The sequence below is a fragment of the Crocodylus siamensis genome, chromosome 2, assembly GCF_052110815.1.
Source record: "Crocodylus siamensis isolate JL-2025a chromosome 2, ASM5211081v1, whole genome shotgun sequence".
Classification (NCBI taxonomy): Eukaryota; Metazoa; Chordata; order Crocodylia; family Crocodylidae; genus Crocodylus; species Crocodylus siamensis.
The window spans coordinates 268,217,944-268,232,193 of record NC_143396.1 but is presented as its reverse complement, the minus strand read 5'-3'; the positions used below and the strand labels follow the sequence as shown (position 1 = coordinate 268,232,193).

The window sequence follows — 14,250 nt, the reverse complement described above, 5'->3', positions numbered from 1 at the left end:
GAAATACAATGTTTACTCTTTGATTGAAAGTGTGTCGTGGCTCTTCAACTAATATTTTTCTCTCTGGGCAACATGGACTATGGTTCTTGGCTGGATGAAAGACTAATCACAAGACTATCCTATTCCAAATTGCCCAAAGCTGTGCTTAATCATATGGGATTGTGCAGACCAACCAAAGAAGTAAAGGGGTGCTCTTTAGGGACAGATAACCCAAGCAGAGGGTAATTTCTGCAGATGGGACTGACTCCTGAGGGCTGAACTGAGTTGGCTGTGTGCCTCACAGTGAACACATCATCAGACACCTACGTGGATGAAGGAGATGGCTCCCTTTGGAGAGGTTTGCAGAAAAAGGAGAATTGCAATCTATGAAATTGGCATGTCATTTAAAGCATATTAAAAATACTTGGAAATAGAATAGCACCAAGGGACGCTTTACAAAGTAAACCACACTATACTGTCACTGGCCTAGATGTGGTCCTACCTCTGCATGACACAAGAGCAACACCAGTGAGCTTAAGCTGGTGTAAGTGAGAGAGAATACTGCTCCCTTCACTGCCCACACTATCTTTACTTGTTTAGGGCCAAATTTAGAAGTCTATATTTGTGGCTGTGCTCTCATGTAAATCTGGAATAACTCCTTTGACTTCACTGTATTTGTTTAAATGAGACCAGAATTTCAGTTTTAGCTCTGTCCATACTCAGGAAAAGCTTTTGCTTTTGCTAATAATCTTGAAGTTGAGAGAAGTTGCCCTTTCTTACAATTCATTCATAAATTCTCTGTTTTGTAACACTTCACTCATCTCCTTCAAAAACAGTTGTGATTTACCAAGTGCTGCTGTTAAAAAGTAACTAAGCCCTGTACAGTCAATATTTTTCTTTTCCTCACAGCGCAATCCTCCTCTGAAAGTGAGAGACCTGTTTGTTGATATTCAGGATGGGAAAATCTTGATGGCTTTATTGGAGGTCCTGTCAGGCCAAAAACTGGTATGCATGCAATGGAGAAATACTTCTGTATGGTATGGTATCCTCTCTGTGTTTCTTTGAATGTATGTGTGAACACAGATATATCTGCATATAAAGAGCCAGATGCTCTCTTTCACAGTACTGTGAAGATAATGGCTTCTTCCCCAAACCAGCTGTGGTTCGTTCACACTGTAATTTGGCCTTCTATGCCGTGTAGCTGCCATGTGGTTAGGGCCCTAAACTAATGAGGGATCAGAATAAGCTTCTATACCTCACAGGGTTCACTCAGACTTGAATTTGTTAATGTTTATAATGTGTGTTGAGATTTCCAAATGAAGGATACTGTAGAAGGGGCAATGTGCTATTCTTGGAAGAGCTGTCATTTTAGGCTACGTACAGACATTACACCTGTAAAGTCCCTTCCAGCCCCTAACACCTATGGAACTATTGTGCTTTAAGTGCACTGAACAGACATTTATGGCTCTTAGAGCACTTTAAAAATGGTGGATTGCACTCTAAGTTAACCCTCGATGGATGAGGTCTGTGCTGTATCCCATTTAAGATTAATGTAGAGCATAATCGCTGCCATCCCAGGTGGTAGGCTGCACTCTAGCCTCTGGCAGAGCTTGTTTGCTCTGCCCATGAGCCAGGCTGACCCTGCCTTCTCCGCTATCACTGACTGGGGTCAGTGGCACCCTTTGAGCCCAGCCCCACCACCTCCCTGCATGCAGCCCAGTCAGGGAGGCCACAGGGATGCAGAATCCAGGCCCCTTTCCCCCCCAAGTCCCCCAGGCTGGCCGGGAGGGCTGCCAACCATGGAGGGCCACAGGGGAAGGAGTCTGTGGTCTCTTTCCCCACAGCAGCCCCAGCCTTGTGGCATGCTGCTGCCTGGCCAGGGCTGCTGCAGGGACACAGGGCCCAGACCCTGTTCCACTGCAGCCCCCCTGGCCATGCAGTGGTGCATTGCAGAGCCAGGGCTGGGCTGGAGAGCTGTCTGGCAGGGGCAGGGGGAAGAGGTTTGGGGTCTCTCCCCTTTCCAGCTGTTGCTGACAGTTGCCAGCTGGCCAGTTTGAGTTTTATAATCAAGTGATGAAATTTCCATCTGATTTGGGTTCAAAATCTCTATATACTACAGCTTTTTTGTCCCACCATATGTTTGTGTTCATGCTTACCATTCTACTTAGAGAACTGTATCAGTGTGGTTTGGGGAACTCTGGGCAGGTCCCTCCTGCCACCACAGCAAGAGATAGATACCTTTAGGACATGTACACAGGATGGGATGAACAGCCTGTGGTGCAATGCATCTTGGGATGTCCTACTTCAGAAATATCTGGGAGGAAAGAGGAATGGCCAAACTGGTTATACCTGAAATTGTAAGGCTTTTTCCCAGGAAAAGAATCCATTAGACTTGCAAGGCCAGCACCATGTGGCAGGTTAGGTCTATGGCAAAATGATTGAGGTAGCAAATTGGCAGACATATTTTGTCCTTCTTACTACTTGATTCTGACACTTTGCAAACCATTGAAAAGAAAGTCAACAGTCCATCCAAACTTAAGTGGCCCATTAGGTTAACAGAATGAAGCACATCAGTTTCTATGGCCAACTGCAAACAAAGGAGTGATGTGGCTCATAGCACATCCAGCTGCCTTTAACTGCTGATTTACACTGACCTTGACTGGAGGTGGATTTTGGCGTGAGTCTGGGGTGATATTTGCTCTCACGCCCTCTGTCTATAATGCATGCTGTAGTTGCTTATCACCATACCCCCTGCTGAAAAAATGTACTGGAAAATATATATATATATATATGTATTTACCCATTATATTTGGTCTCTGTTTTTCTTAGCTATACAAAGTGTATTAAAAACTATTCATCAGCAGCCTGCATTTTAAATCAATATTTTTTTTGGCTTTGTCTTCTAGATGCATGAATACAAATCGTCCACCCATCGTATTTTTCGGTTGAATAATATAGCCAAATCACTTAAGTTTCTGGAGGACAGTAATGTAAGTAGTTTCAACACTCGGTCTCAATTTTTTACTCTTAGTATCTGTCATAAATAAGTGTAGCTTTCTGCACAGCACGTTCATAACAGGAATGCACAACCTGAAAGGAGCTGTGTCTTGGTTTAACTGCAAGTCTGAAATTCCACATTAAAATTCAGGAGAATACCTACAGAGGCTAAAAACCAAGGATTACACATTCATTTTACTTTATAAAAGTTCAACAGGATTAAAGGATCAGGAGACCAATATTAAAAGAAAATAACATGAAATGCAAGTAATCTTTAGTGAATTGGTTCTCAGTGGTCTGCTTTCAGTTACTTTTAAAGTAGATGACTTTTTCTTTTTCCTTTTGATTAAAAGTACTTTCAGGATCACATGGTATGCATTTATCTGCTAAATTGCAGCAGCAGCTGATCATTAGTCCAAGGCAGGAGAAAATTAAACCTGGAAAAATTAGGGAGGAAACGGATAACTTGCAATCAAAATCTTATATAAGGACTCAGCTTTCCTATCATGCTAGTTATATACTTGTGCAGCATTGTTGATTTACGTGGAACTAACAATGACTTACACAATTTTAAGTGAGATTAAAAATTCAGTTCAATATTTTAAATCTTATTGACCTTTTCCAGGATTTTTTTCCTGGAGTTTTGGTTTTATATTACTTGGATTTTGAAAAGCTTCTCTGCAGCTCATAAGCACCAACACAGCAGAAGAAAGCAGGAAGCAGTGGTACAATTCCCAGGCAACCACCCTATCTGCCAGACTCCTTTACACAGCATTTTTTTTCAATAGGTAAATTAAAATTGTAAAAATAATAAGGATTTATACTTTCTCACATCAAAAGGTGGCAGTGCTCTTCTTTTTATACAAGTGCTCGGCTAAGGCACTTGGCCCACCCTTATGCTCCACCAGTAGTTACAGCTACTGACTTTGATCTGCAGCCTGTTGCTACTCAAAGTCCTGCCCAGGACCAAATTAACTCTTTAGTGGGCCCTAAGCTAATGAATTCATGGGCCCCTGTCTCATCCTACCTACAGAAGGCAAAAAAAAATTGCCAAACTAATATGCGATTATTTAAAATCTTTTAAAGTGATAATGTCACAATGAATATCATAATGTTAAAGGAAGAAAGCCTTGACAATCACCATGTATGCAAGAACAGAAGCCTACATTATGGGGTTCTTAAAACAAATAGTTTGTTAAACAGTAAATTCAACTCCTTAACTCTCCTGTGTTGACCTGCAGTGCACTGACCATGGATTGTGACTAGGTTAAGAAACACAGACATTCAAATTGCCTTGTCTTTAGTTCTTATAAAGGGAAATCCTGCTAGTTTTAGTGGGGTATGATGTCCATGAGAATTCTGTCTGAATAAGGATCTTGGGATTTGCAGACTATTTTTGTATCCCTGAATGAAGATGGATCTGGGCTTCAGGTTGGTGTTTAAGCTGGGGGAAAATGCAGCAGTTGTAGTATGCTCCTTTGCTAATGAACCCTGGACATTTCATCTGTAGGCTTAATCTTTATGGGTGCAGAAAGTGATGGTATCATCTTCCCACAGCTCTGCAAGAAATACTGTAAGACACTTCTGACGACACGACTATACTTAGTCTACTCCTTGTTCTCTGAAACAACTCTGCATAGAGGAAGTGAGGGGAAATCCAGTGAGGGAGCCCACAGTAGCATTGTGCCTGCAGGAGCAACAGTGGGGGTCCAGACTGGGATAAGAAGCAGGAACACAGGCATATCTCCTATACTCTCCAAGTAAATCTCCTAAGACTTGTTGGCTGGGATTTCGATGCCGGGGAAGTGAACAAATGTTCATCTCATTTCCTAATATTGTTTGCGGGGGAGGACGAAAGGTTATCATCAGGGATCTGGGTTTTCTGTTTCTCACAGAAAAATGGGAAAAAATGCGTATTTCCCTTTTTACCCAAGAAAAATGCAGATTTTTCGTTTTAACAGAGAAACACACGGATTCTGCACTTTTGCAAAGAGCTCTCTGCAGGCTGCAAGGGGCTGGGGGGAGCAGGAGGAGGGCAGTCAGGCAGGGGACACCATATGCAAGCAGGTGTAGCAGCACAGAGTTGTACCCCCCACTGCTGTCAGGCAGACAGGGTGCCTCACCATGGTGGCGTGGGGCATGCAGCAGCAAGTAGCTTCCCTGCCCAACCCCTCTGCCCTGCCATGCCGGGTCCTGCCTGCTGGGCTGCAGAGGCCCCAGGGGAGGGCAGCAGGATGGGAAGCCTGCAGTGGGCAGCCCTCACCCGCCCCCACCCCCTGCACACATCTGAAGGACATGTTCCCCTCCAGCCCCCTGGGAATGTGCACAGTGGTGGGGAGCCACCCACTCTGCCCAAGCCCCCAGTGGCCAGTTCCCCTACTTGCCTCCATGGGCTCCGCTTGGGGTGTGCTACCTGTGGGGAAGGGGAGATGGGCTCTGCTCTGCTACAGCAGCCACTGCCTTCTGTGGGTGGCAGCTGAGGCTCAGGCGCTAGTGCGGGGGGCAGAGGGCTGCAGACCCAAGTCCCCGGCCCTGTAGCCCTGGCAGCTGGGGGAGCCCTCCTGCATTGCTGGGGGGGGCAGGAGGCTGGGGGTGGGAGGGCAAGGGGCATCAGCAGGGCCAGGGGGCTGTGGGTGAGGAGCACAAGCAGGGGTGGCGGGGGCTGTGGCTTGGGACCGAGGAGCCTGAACTTGCATTCTGGTGAGAAAAGTGGGGAGGGGAAACTCTTATTTTGCGTGATAAAAAACCCTAAATCAAATACCAAAATGTATAGGTATTTAGAATTTATTTTATTGTAGTGAATGAGGCACTGGTAGGCTTCCAAATTGCTTTAAATTTTTAAATATATCAATAAAACATTGTGTTCAATTGACATGCACACATATCTCTCTCTCTCTCTCTCTCTATATATATATATATATATATACACATATATGTGTGTACATAAAATGGTGTTTCATTTTAATCATGGATTTGGGTTGGTTTTATCAGAGAATTTGCCATTCTTTAATCTGAGAAAACCAGGATCCCTGGTTATCAGGTAAGAGCTGTATCTAAACTAACTGGGGTCTTAATACCCTATGATAGAAAATTCCATAAAGAGATATCCTTATCCTAAAGTAATATACTGCCCCACATTTCATACTTAAAAATACTGGGAGTATAATAAGGGGTTCATGAATGAACAACTGTACAGTCATAGTCAGCAGCCTCACATTAAAAAAAATCTTAACCTTCCCCCATGACACTTCACACCCAAACCCAGTGAAGACCCGACAGCAAACAGCAAGCACCTGTCTTCCCAAGTTGACCCAACCACTGATATCACTAAATTCTACACGTGCTGCTGTCATCACATTCTACACTCACTTTGTTGCCAAGGGTCCTGCTATGTCACAGTCTGTGTCCCACTTATGTAAGCTAAGGGCAGATCTAGGTGGATGAAGCACACTCAGACTTTTCACTGAGGAATGCCAAACTGACCATCACACTTGGGGTTTCGTTTCTTGTTTCTGGAAGAGAAGGCGGTGAAAAATCTTTCTGCCCTGTGTTGTCTAGACTGGGATGGATCCACAGATGTAAGCGGTGGTGACAGAATACAGCTGATACTGAAAACAACCCAATGATAAACTCCAGTTGAGAGCTTCCACAGACAAATTGCTGTCGGAGTGCAATAGACCTAAAAGTTTATCCCAAGCGATCTACTTTGTGGCTATAAAGAAAATCAGAACCTAGAAGTATGACAGCTAGAGGTGTCATCTTACTAGGATTGAAAATGTTTCAGTAGATCATTGGTTAAAGGGCTATTTTAATCTCATTTCAATTTAACTAAACTGGGAGTGAAGGTCAGTGATGAAAGTGTTGGCAAAATGCCTTGGCTGTAAGACCTATAGGTTTATATATTAAACCACAAATGGGGTGGAACCTGTCACAGAGTGGAGTTCTGTAGAATCAGGGCAGCAGGGCAAAGTATTGTTAAGTGATTCATCATGTATGAAATTTCTGAGTGGTAGATACAGACTGTATATTGGGCTTTAACTCAACCTAAGTGTCATTTGCAATATTGACAACTTCCTTGCTTCCTGCTCCACTCCTTTGCCAACAACAAGCCTGTGTTGTCTAAGGGAATAATATCCTTATGTTATCATACAAAATAAACCTCAGTGTGGGAACTATGGATTGCTTGGATTGGGCAAACCCAGCCTGTGCTAACTGATCTTGTCAGACATCAGTGACAAGTGATTTAAAAAGCCATGAGGGAGAAGGAAAGGGGAGGATAGGGGAAAGGCAGATGCATGTTAAAAGGAAAACTGAGGGTCTGGGAAACTTTATTTTCCTTTGCACAGAAAATGATTTCAGGTCATGTTACCCTCCCCTCAAGTTTAAGCTTATTTCAGCCCAGCTCTGAACTGTGCAGTGCACTCGTTCCTCAGAATGAATGGGAAAAGGTGTAATGGGGTATATACCCACTGTCTGTGACTGATAAGTGGCTTCAGCATCATCCTGTTCCATGACTGTATGAAGGAAACACCCTTATTACAGGGAAGGAGATACTGAGGAAGAGGAAGTGGTCTCAAGGAAGCAGCGCTGCGTTTATATCTTTTTTGATGACTATGGCTATTCCCTGTATGGGGTAGGCTGAAATTCCCTGTTGTCTTTATAGTGAGAGATGGTTTGGCTCTTGGTAGTCCCTGGTTTTGAAATCCAAGGGTGGGCTCAGCTCTGGAATTCATTGTAGTGGCTATATTTATAATCTTCATTCCTTAGTTGGCCTGGCAAGAAATAGGAAGCACAAAAAGAGCAGATTTCCTGCCAACCAGAGAAATGTGCAAAGCAGAAATGGAATGGTGCAAAGGTTCCCAAGCAGTCTTGTGAGGAAGGTGTGAGCTAGGAAAACTATGTTCCATGTGCTTCCTAACTTGTAATCATTTTCCTGGTAATGATTTTAGGTCAGATGCCTCCAAGGAGTGCCTTGAGCAAACTTCAGACTCAGTTTTTTGCTCCCTTTGAGGTTTGAGGTTAAAAATAAACTTAAGCAAACAAGGAAAAATGTTATTAGAGAATTTCAGAGTTGCTGGTTGCCTGTGACAGAAGGGTTGTGTATGTGTGCAATTATCTGGATTTGACCCGATGTATTTTCTACATTTACACTGTGTTTCTCATGTAATCCATATTTATACATCCCCTTAAGCTTATAACCTACTTTTCTGCAGGTAAAACTGGTTAGCATCGATGCAGCAGAAATAGCGGATGGAAATTCATCTCTGGTACTGGGGCTAATATGGAATATAATCTTGTTCTTTCAGGTAAAACTATTTATAGTGTAATACTAAGTGATCTACTCCTTGAAATTGGTCAGCTGAAGCAAAATACATAAAGAACAGAAATAATGCAGGATGGGCTTGATCCTCACCTCATCATTACAATGATATAATTCTATTAATTTCAGGGAGTCACTGTGGTATAAAGGAAGCTGAGGCCTACATGAATTTCTGATGCTAGCTCAACTAAAATTTCTGCTTCTTCTCCCCTTCTAGCTGCTTGGGGCTCTAGTCCAAATTCTCTGGATGTGAATCAACACCAATAGGACTGTGTCCAGGGCTAGGGACAGAAGCTACATGTAAATCGGTTTAATTGATCAGAAACTGGTTTACACCTGTAACAGAACAGAAGCTCAGTGCACATAAACCAGTTTCAAAATGGCTGAAACTGGTTTAAGATAAATCTGGTTGAATTTGGTATCAGATTTAACTGATTTGCGTGAAACTGGTTTATGAAACTTCTGTGCCAGACCACCTTCTTGGTTCAAGTTAAAACACAGTCCTCCAGCATCCCAACATACTTTTCAGCCTTGGGCTGAGCTTTGATGTGCTGTGCTGTCTTCTCCAGAGAAGGGCTGGGGGGGCAGGAGGGGGGGACTTCTTCCCCCATCACCCAGGCAAACCCTGGCTGGGTCTGGGGCCAAGGAGGGGGTTTAAACCTACCTTCCCCTGAGTACAGACCTGCCCTATTGCTAAACTTCCTGAAACTTACTGTTGGCTGCAACTGTGGACTAAACTACAAATCTCAGAGGTACCTGGAAGCAGGAACAGGAAATGATGAGCAGCCCCGCAGACTCCTGCTGCTGTGGTTCTGGACTGTAAATCCCAGAGACCTTGGGAACAGTACACAGGCTATGCTGGCTACATGCCAGAGAGGTGTGCTCTGTTGCCCCCTGGTTTCTGGCCTGAGCCACTGCAGGCATGTGGCTGCATTTCCTGAATCAAAAGTAAATGTGTGTCCAGTTGTTTCTCAATTTAATCTCTGCATCTTAGACTAACCTGCAAAGTCTGAATCGATTCTGCCTCAGGCTTTTAGACTGTTTGTACTTAGCCCAGCTCAACCAGGAGAAGCAGGGTTAAAAGTTTTAGGCTTTTGGGGGCTGGGGAGAGGGAAAGGGAAGGTGATGGATGTGGCAAAAAAGGATAGGCCATTTCACCAGAATTCAGGGGAGAATTCAGTTATTCAGGAAGTAGAATTTCACAAGCTTAGGTTTCTGTCTGGGGCCAAATCAGTAGCATAATGGAGTGGTAGGGGCAAATGGAGCAGAAACCCTGGGCATTGCCTTTGTGGAGGGCACAAAAAGAGCCACTGCTGACGCCTCCCTGTGTGTTGGCAGCTCCCCTGGCATAGGCCTGCTCTGGTCTGGGCCTAACTATTGTGAGAATAGCATAATACTGTTGGAGGTAATAAATCTGAATTGTCAGCTTTGTTCCAAACCTGAGTCAGATCTCAATACCATCTTCTCAACCCGTTTCTAGCCTGTATGTAAAATGAATATGCTGTTTCTTGAAAGAAAGCTTCACTGAAGTCTAATGAATAGAGAGTGCCTTTCTCTTGTTTATAGAACTCAGAGGGCAGTGTGATGCTTGCCCTCCATTCCCCAAACAGCTCTGATCACCTCTAGCATTGGACTACTGCTCTAGAAGCAAGACTCCCAAGATGTATTGTCATGACACTCTATATCAGAGTATTGTGGGTTGCAAGTCAGCAGCTCAGGCACAGAGAGAAAATCCAGGTGATGTAGCACACCTAACAGTGGGGCCCACAGTAGAGAAGGGGGACATAAAGAACCCAGAACTACATTGCTCCCCGCACCGTCTTTGGCATGAGACTACCATTCAGGGTGCTGATTTTTACGGCTATTATGGTCTGTGTTACCTTAATGCACAGGCCTATAATTAAACCTTTTAAAGGTGTTTTAAGGCTATCATCTTAAAGGAAATACCACTATTAGTTTTCCTGAAAACAGGATTTAGGTTTGTTTTGACTCCTTTTCCCAAATTTAAGTACCTTGTGTTTTACCTCATTCCTTACAGATTAAGGAACTTACAGGAAACCTCAATAGGAACTCGTCCTCTTCCAGCCTGTCATCAGGGCCCAGCGGAGCTGACTCAGACACCTCTTACCCTAGCACTCCAAACGCAGAGAAGAGCATGTCTGTCACAGTGAAGGATCAGCGAAAAACAATCAGAGCCCTTTTGACCTGGGTCCAGAGAAAAACACGAAAGTAAGTCAACTTCCTGTCCATAGCTTAGAAAAGTTCTCAGTTTACCACTTCCTTTCCTCAAGATTTAAAATTATTTTTATGTAGTCTGTGGGAGGAGTCTACAGTAATACAGGTTGTGTAAATCTTGGCTTTCCTGAGAGCGAGCAGTTTACTTATCTTTTGGCATAATATAGGCCAGAGCCTCAGATATAAATTGACTGACCGGAAGCAGCTGAGATGCAGGCCCCATTTTCCTTTTTCACAATTTTGGTGTTATGAGTTAACTGTCACCAGCATATGTAGCACTGCAAAGGACCCATATTAAGACCTTTCCTTGTCCTGGTATGTTTGCAGTCTGTTACATATGTTGAGCAGATCAAAAGGCAGCTATTAAATAAAGGGTTTGAACAGGTGTTTAAGATAATTGTGACTGTTGTTGTTTCCCCTTTGGGATCACTGCACGCATTCTTAAGAACTGGCATTCTCTTTCTAGCGGAATGGCCATTTCATGTGTTATGTAAATTAGGGGTGCCCAAATGTGAACATGTGAATTTAAACCCCCTTATACCTTGAGAGCAATTGGATGTGGTTTTGAACTTTGTATCTCAACACATAAAAGCAGATTATGTTTGAAAATTAAGCATAATTAACAGAGGCACTGGCAAATAGCTTAGGCACAAGACAGCTTTGCAGCCCAGCCCTCTGCTTCAGGCAGCAAGTCTCCACAACCTTCTGGAGCAGCCAGCTGCCTGCGTTCCCTCTACTGCTGAGCCCATCCTCTCTGCAGCAAGGCTAAGCACAGATGGAGTGGAGTAGCAGGCTCCACAGAAGAGGATGAGTGGCATGGCACAGCTCTGTTCCACCGATTTCTAGTCCCCCCTGCTAGCTCAGATTTTCACAGGCCAGATCCACCCCACTGGCCAATCCTCATAGGCCAAAAAATTCACTTGTTATCAAATTGTTATTGGTGTAAAAGTAATGCCTGTTGTAGATTTAATATATGAGCCAAGAAGAAATGGTTGAGAGAAAACAACCACCTTTATGTAGGCAATAGTGGGTCAAAATGTGCTTATCCAAGTTGAATGGCGGGGTCTTTGGCCAAATGTTTGCTCTAGGGCTTTATGGGTAAAGATTTGTGCCTGTGCGTACAAATATTCTATGTGCACAGCACTGAAATATGAAAGTTCCTTAAGCCCATTCTCTCACATTCGTCCCTGAAATAACTCCAAAGAAGTCAAGCAGAAGGCAGAGTAGAGTGCACCTAAATTAGAGATTCAGTTAGTTAACTCTGCCTTCTGCCTGATTTCAGACAAACAGAGCTAACTCCCTCTTTCGAAGGAAGTCAGTGGAATTGTACAGAGGTGAATGTAGCTTGTTGCAGTTTATGATTGGTCGCTACTAGTGCAGACAGAGGCTAAACAAGTTAATAAAACAATCCTATTTACAGCACTGTAATGATGCTGACACTGCCAGTGACTGGGGGGCACTAAGGAGGAAATGAACTAACACAATAAAGGCCAAAATGTTTTCAGTTCCACTTAAAAGTACTGGGTAGAAGGAAATAAATGGTTGGGAAATGAAATGTTTTATAGCATATTTACAAGGAACAAGAAAGTGCAATTATATTAACTCAGTCCTAGCTGTTTAACCAGGAAATTTTACAGAACTCTATTTTTGGTGTACTTCATTTTAACTTTTATATGCAAAGAACTTGTGCATAAACCAAAAGTTGACAGATGCATAGATTGGCTCTTTCTGCATGCTGCATGGCACTGATTTTGTTATTTAAGGCCAAGCATACAAAAATATGACTCATTTATATTACTGTTTAACATATGTATTGGCCCTTTTCCCTTACTATGGGATTAAAACATTATAGCACAGTAAAAACAGCAGTTATTCAGACATTTGCTTTTGTAAATGTTAAATATGGTTGCTAAATCCTGGAGGATTTTTGTTTTTTGCTAACTGCTTTCTACAAACACGTTCATGTCCCTTGATAGCCAAACAGTTGACTCAACTTATGAATCTTTGTATTATTTGAAAGTACGCCATACTGTGTTAAGTCCAGGAAACTCAGACGTGACTTTTGCAACCAAATAACTTTGATATAATTGAAGATATTTGACGGTGACGGTGCTTTTATTAAATATAATCAGAGATCTAAATCTGTGTGTCTTTTTATTTAGATATGGTGTTGCAGTTCAGGACTTTGCCAGCAGTTGGCGGAGTGGCCTTGCTTTCTTAGCTGTAATAAAAGCAATTGATTCCACCTTGGTAGATATAAAACAAGCTTTGGAGAAATCAGCCAGGGAAAACTTAGAGGATGCTTTCAGCATAGCACAAAATGTGCTTGGTGTTCCTAGACTTCTGGAACCAGAAGGTAACACATTCACATCATATTTCTTTCAGTGAATCTTTGAAATTGTAATAAAAGAGTTGTGACTAATTATTTATTATGTGTTCAAAATACTTGGCAATGGTTAGGCTGTTGCTGCGGTCAGACCACTATCTATCATGCTGAATAATACTGTTTCCTACTATTCCCTCACCTGCCTGTATCTATCTATCTGTTGTGTCTCATCTTATCTTTAAATTGTAAGCTGTTTGGGGCTCTGTGTGACTGCCTTTCTGTTGCATTTGTACAACATCTTAGCATAATAGGGCTCTGGTCCATGACATACCCTTATGTCCTCTCTTAGAATAATGAATTAATATTACAACTCTCTCAGGCTCCAGTCTGTACTCCACTGGGCTGGGAACTGTGTGAACACAGTCATTATCATCCCAAAGGCTTACACTGCAAACCAGAAAAATAAGACAAGGGAGGAAAAATGTATCCTACACAAACACAGCTAAGAGGTTACTGTATATTTATTTTACTTTTCCTTTCCTTTTCACAAAACTTCTGCTGTTACATTTGTCAACATGCCTCTGATTCAATCCTAAAATGAGGGTGCGTATCAGTGATGCAACAGAGAACATTAGATAGAGACTGCAAAAATGTTAAAGTGAAGGAGACAGAGGCCACATACAGGTGTTATGTTTCTAGCAGGAGAATTTCAACTCTGGAGACCAGGGGGAGTTGAGAGGCAGGGAAATTATCTCTTCGACTTACCGAGATTGGGATCACTCTGGTCTAGGGAAGGTGAGGGAAGCAGCAGCTCTTTGCTTCCTCCTGGTCCCAGGAGGGATCAAGCAGGGAGGAAGGCTCCAGTGCCTTCCCCAGACTGGGGTCATCCCAGTTTGGAGAAGGTGGGGGATGGGGGCACACTGGTCCTGCTTCTCTCAGACTGGGAAGGCAGGGAAGGAGCTGCTGCCAGCTGCTCCCCACTTGCTTCTCACACTAAAGTTTCTGGGATCATACCGATCTGAGGAAGACATGAGGAGGAGGGCAGAGAGAGCCTGTACTGCTTCTTCTGGAAACATTTCTAGTGTTAGAAACATCCTCAGAGTCTATCAGTAGTAAAGAGGATTCTGTCTTTTCTAATCCAAAAAAGAGCAAATGAATGCCTATAGCTTTTCATAAGAATATTTCTACCTTGAATCATATACGTAGAATATATTTCTGATCACCCATTCCTATGGAAGTGTCTTAAAGCATTTAAACAGTTCATGTTTTTCCTCCATAGATATAATGATTGAGTCACCAGATGAACAATCAATCATGACATATGTGGCACAATTTCTGGAGCATTTCCCAGAGCTAGAAGGGGTATGTCTATGTCTGTCTCTTAGAGTATGGA

General features: G+C 43.1%; 1 protein-coding gene across 1 annotated transcript in view; it reads left to right on the top strand.

Moving 5' to 3' along the window:
• The window catches only part of CLMN (calmin), a 142,184-nt gene that overhangs the window by 104,981 nt on the left and 22,953 nt on the right, over positions 1-14,250 (top strand). The window contains exons 3-8 of the mRNA XM_090033955.1: positions 889-984; positions 2,886-2,969; positions 8,190-8,282; positions 10,335-10,525; positions 12,694-12,887; positions 14,137-14,219. Of these exons, the coding sequence (XP_089890081.1) occupies positions 889-984; positions 2,886-2,969; positions 8,190-8,282; positions 10,335-10,525; positions 12,694-12,887; positions 14,137-14,219 (741 nt within the window). The remainder of the gene's footprint in view (positions 1-888; positions 985-2,885; positions 2,970-8,189; positions 8,283-10,334; positions 10,526-12,693; positions 12,888-14,136; positions 14,220-14,250) is intronic.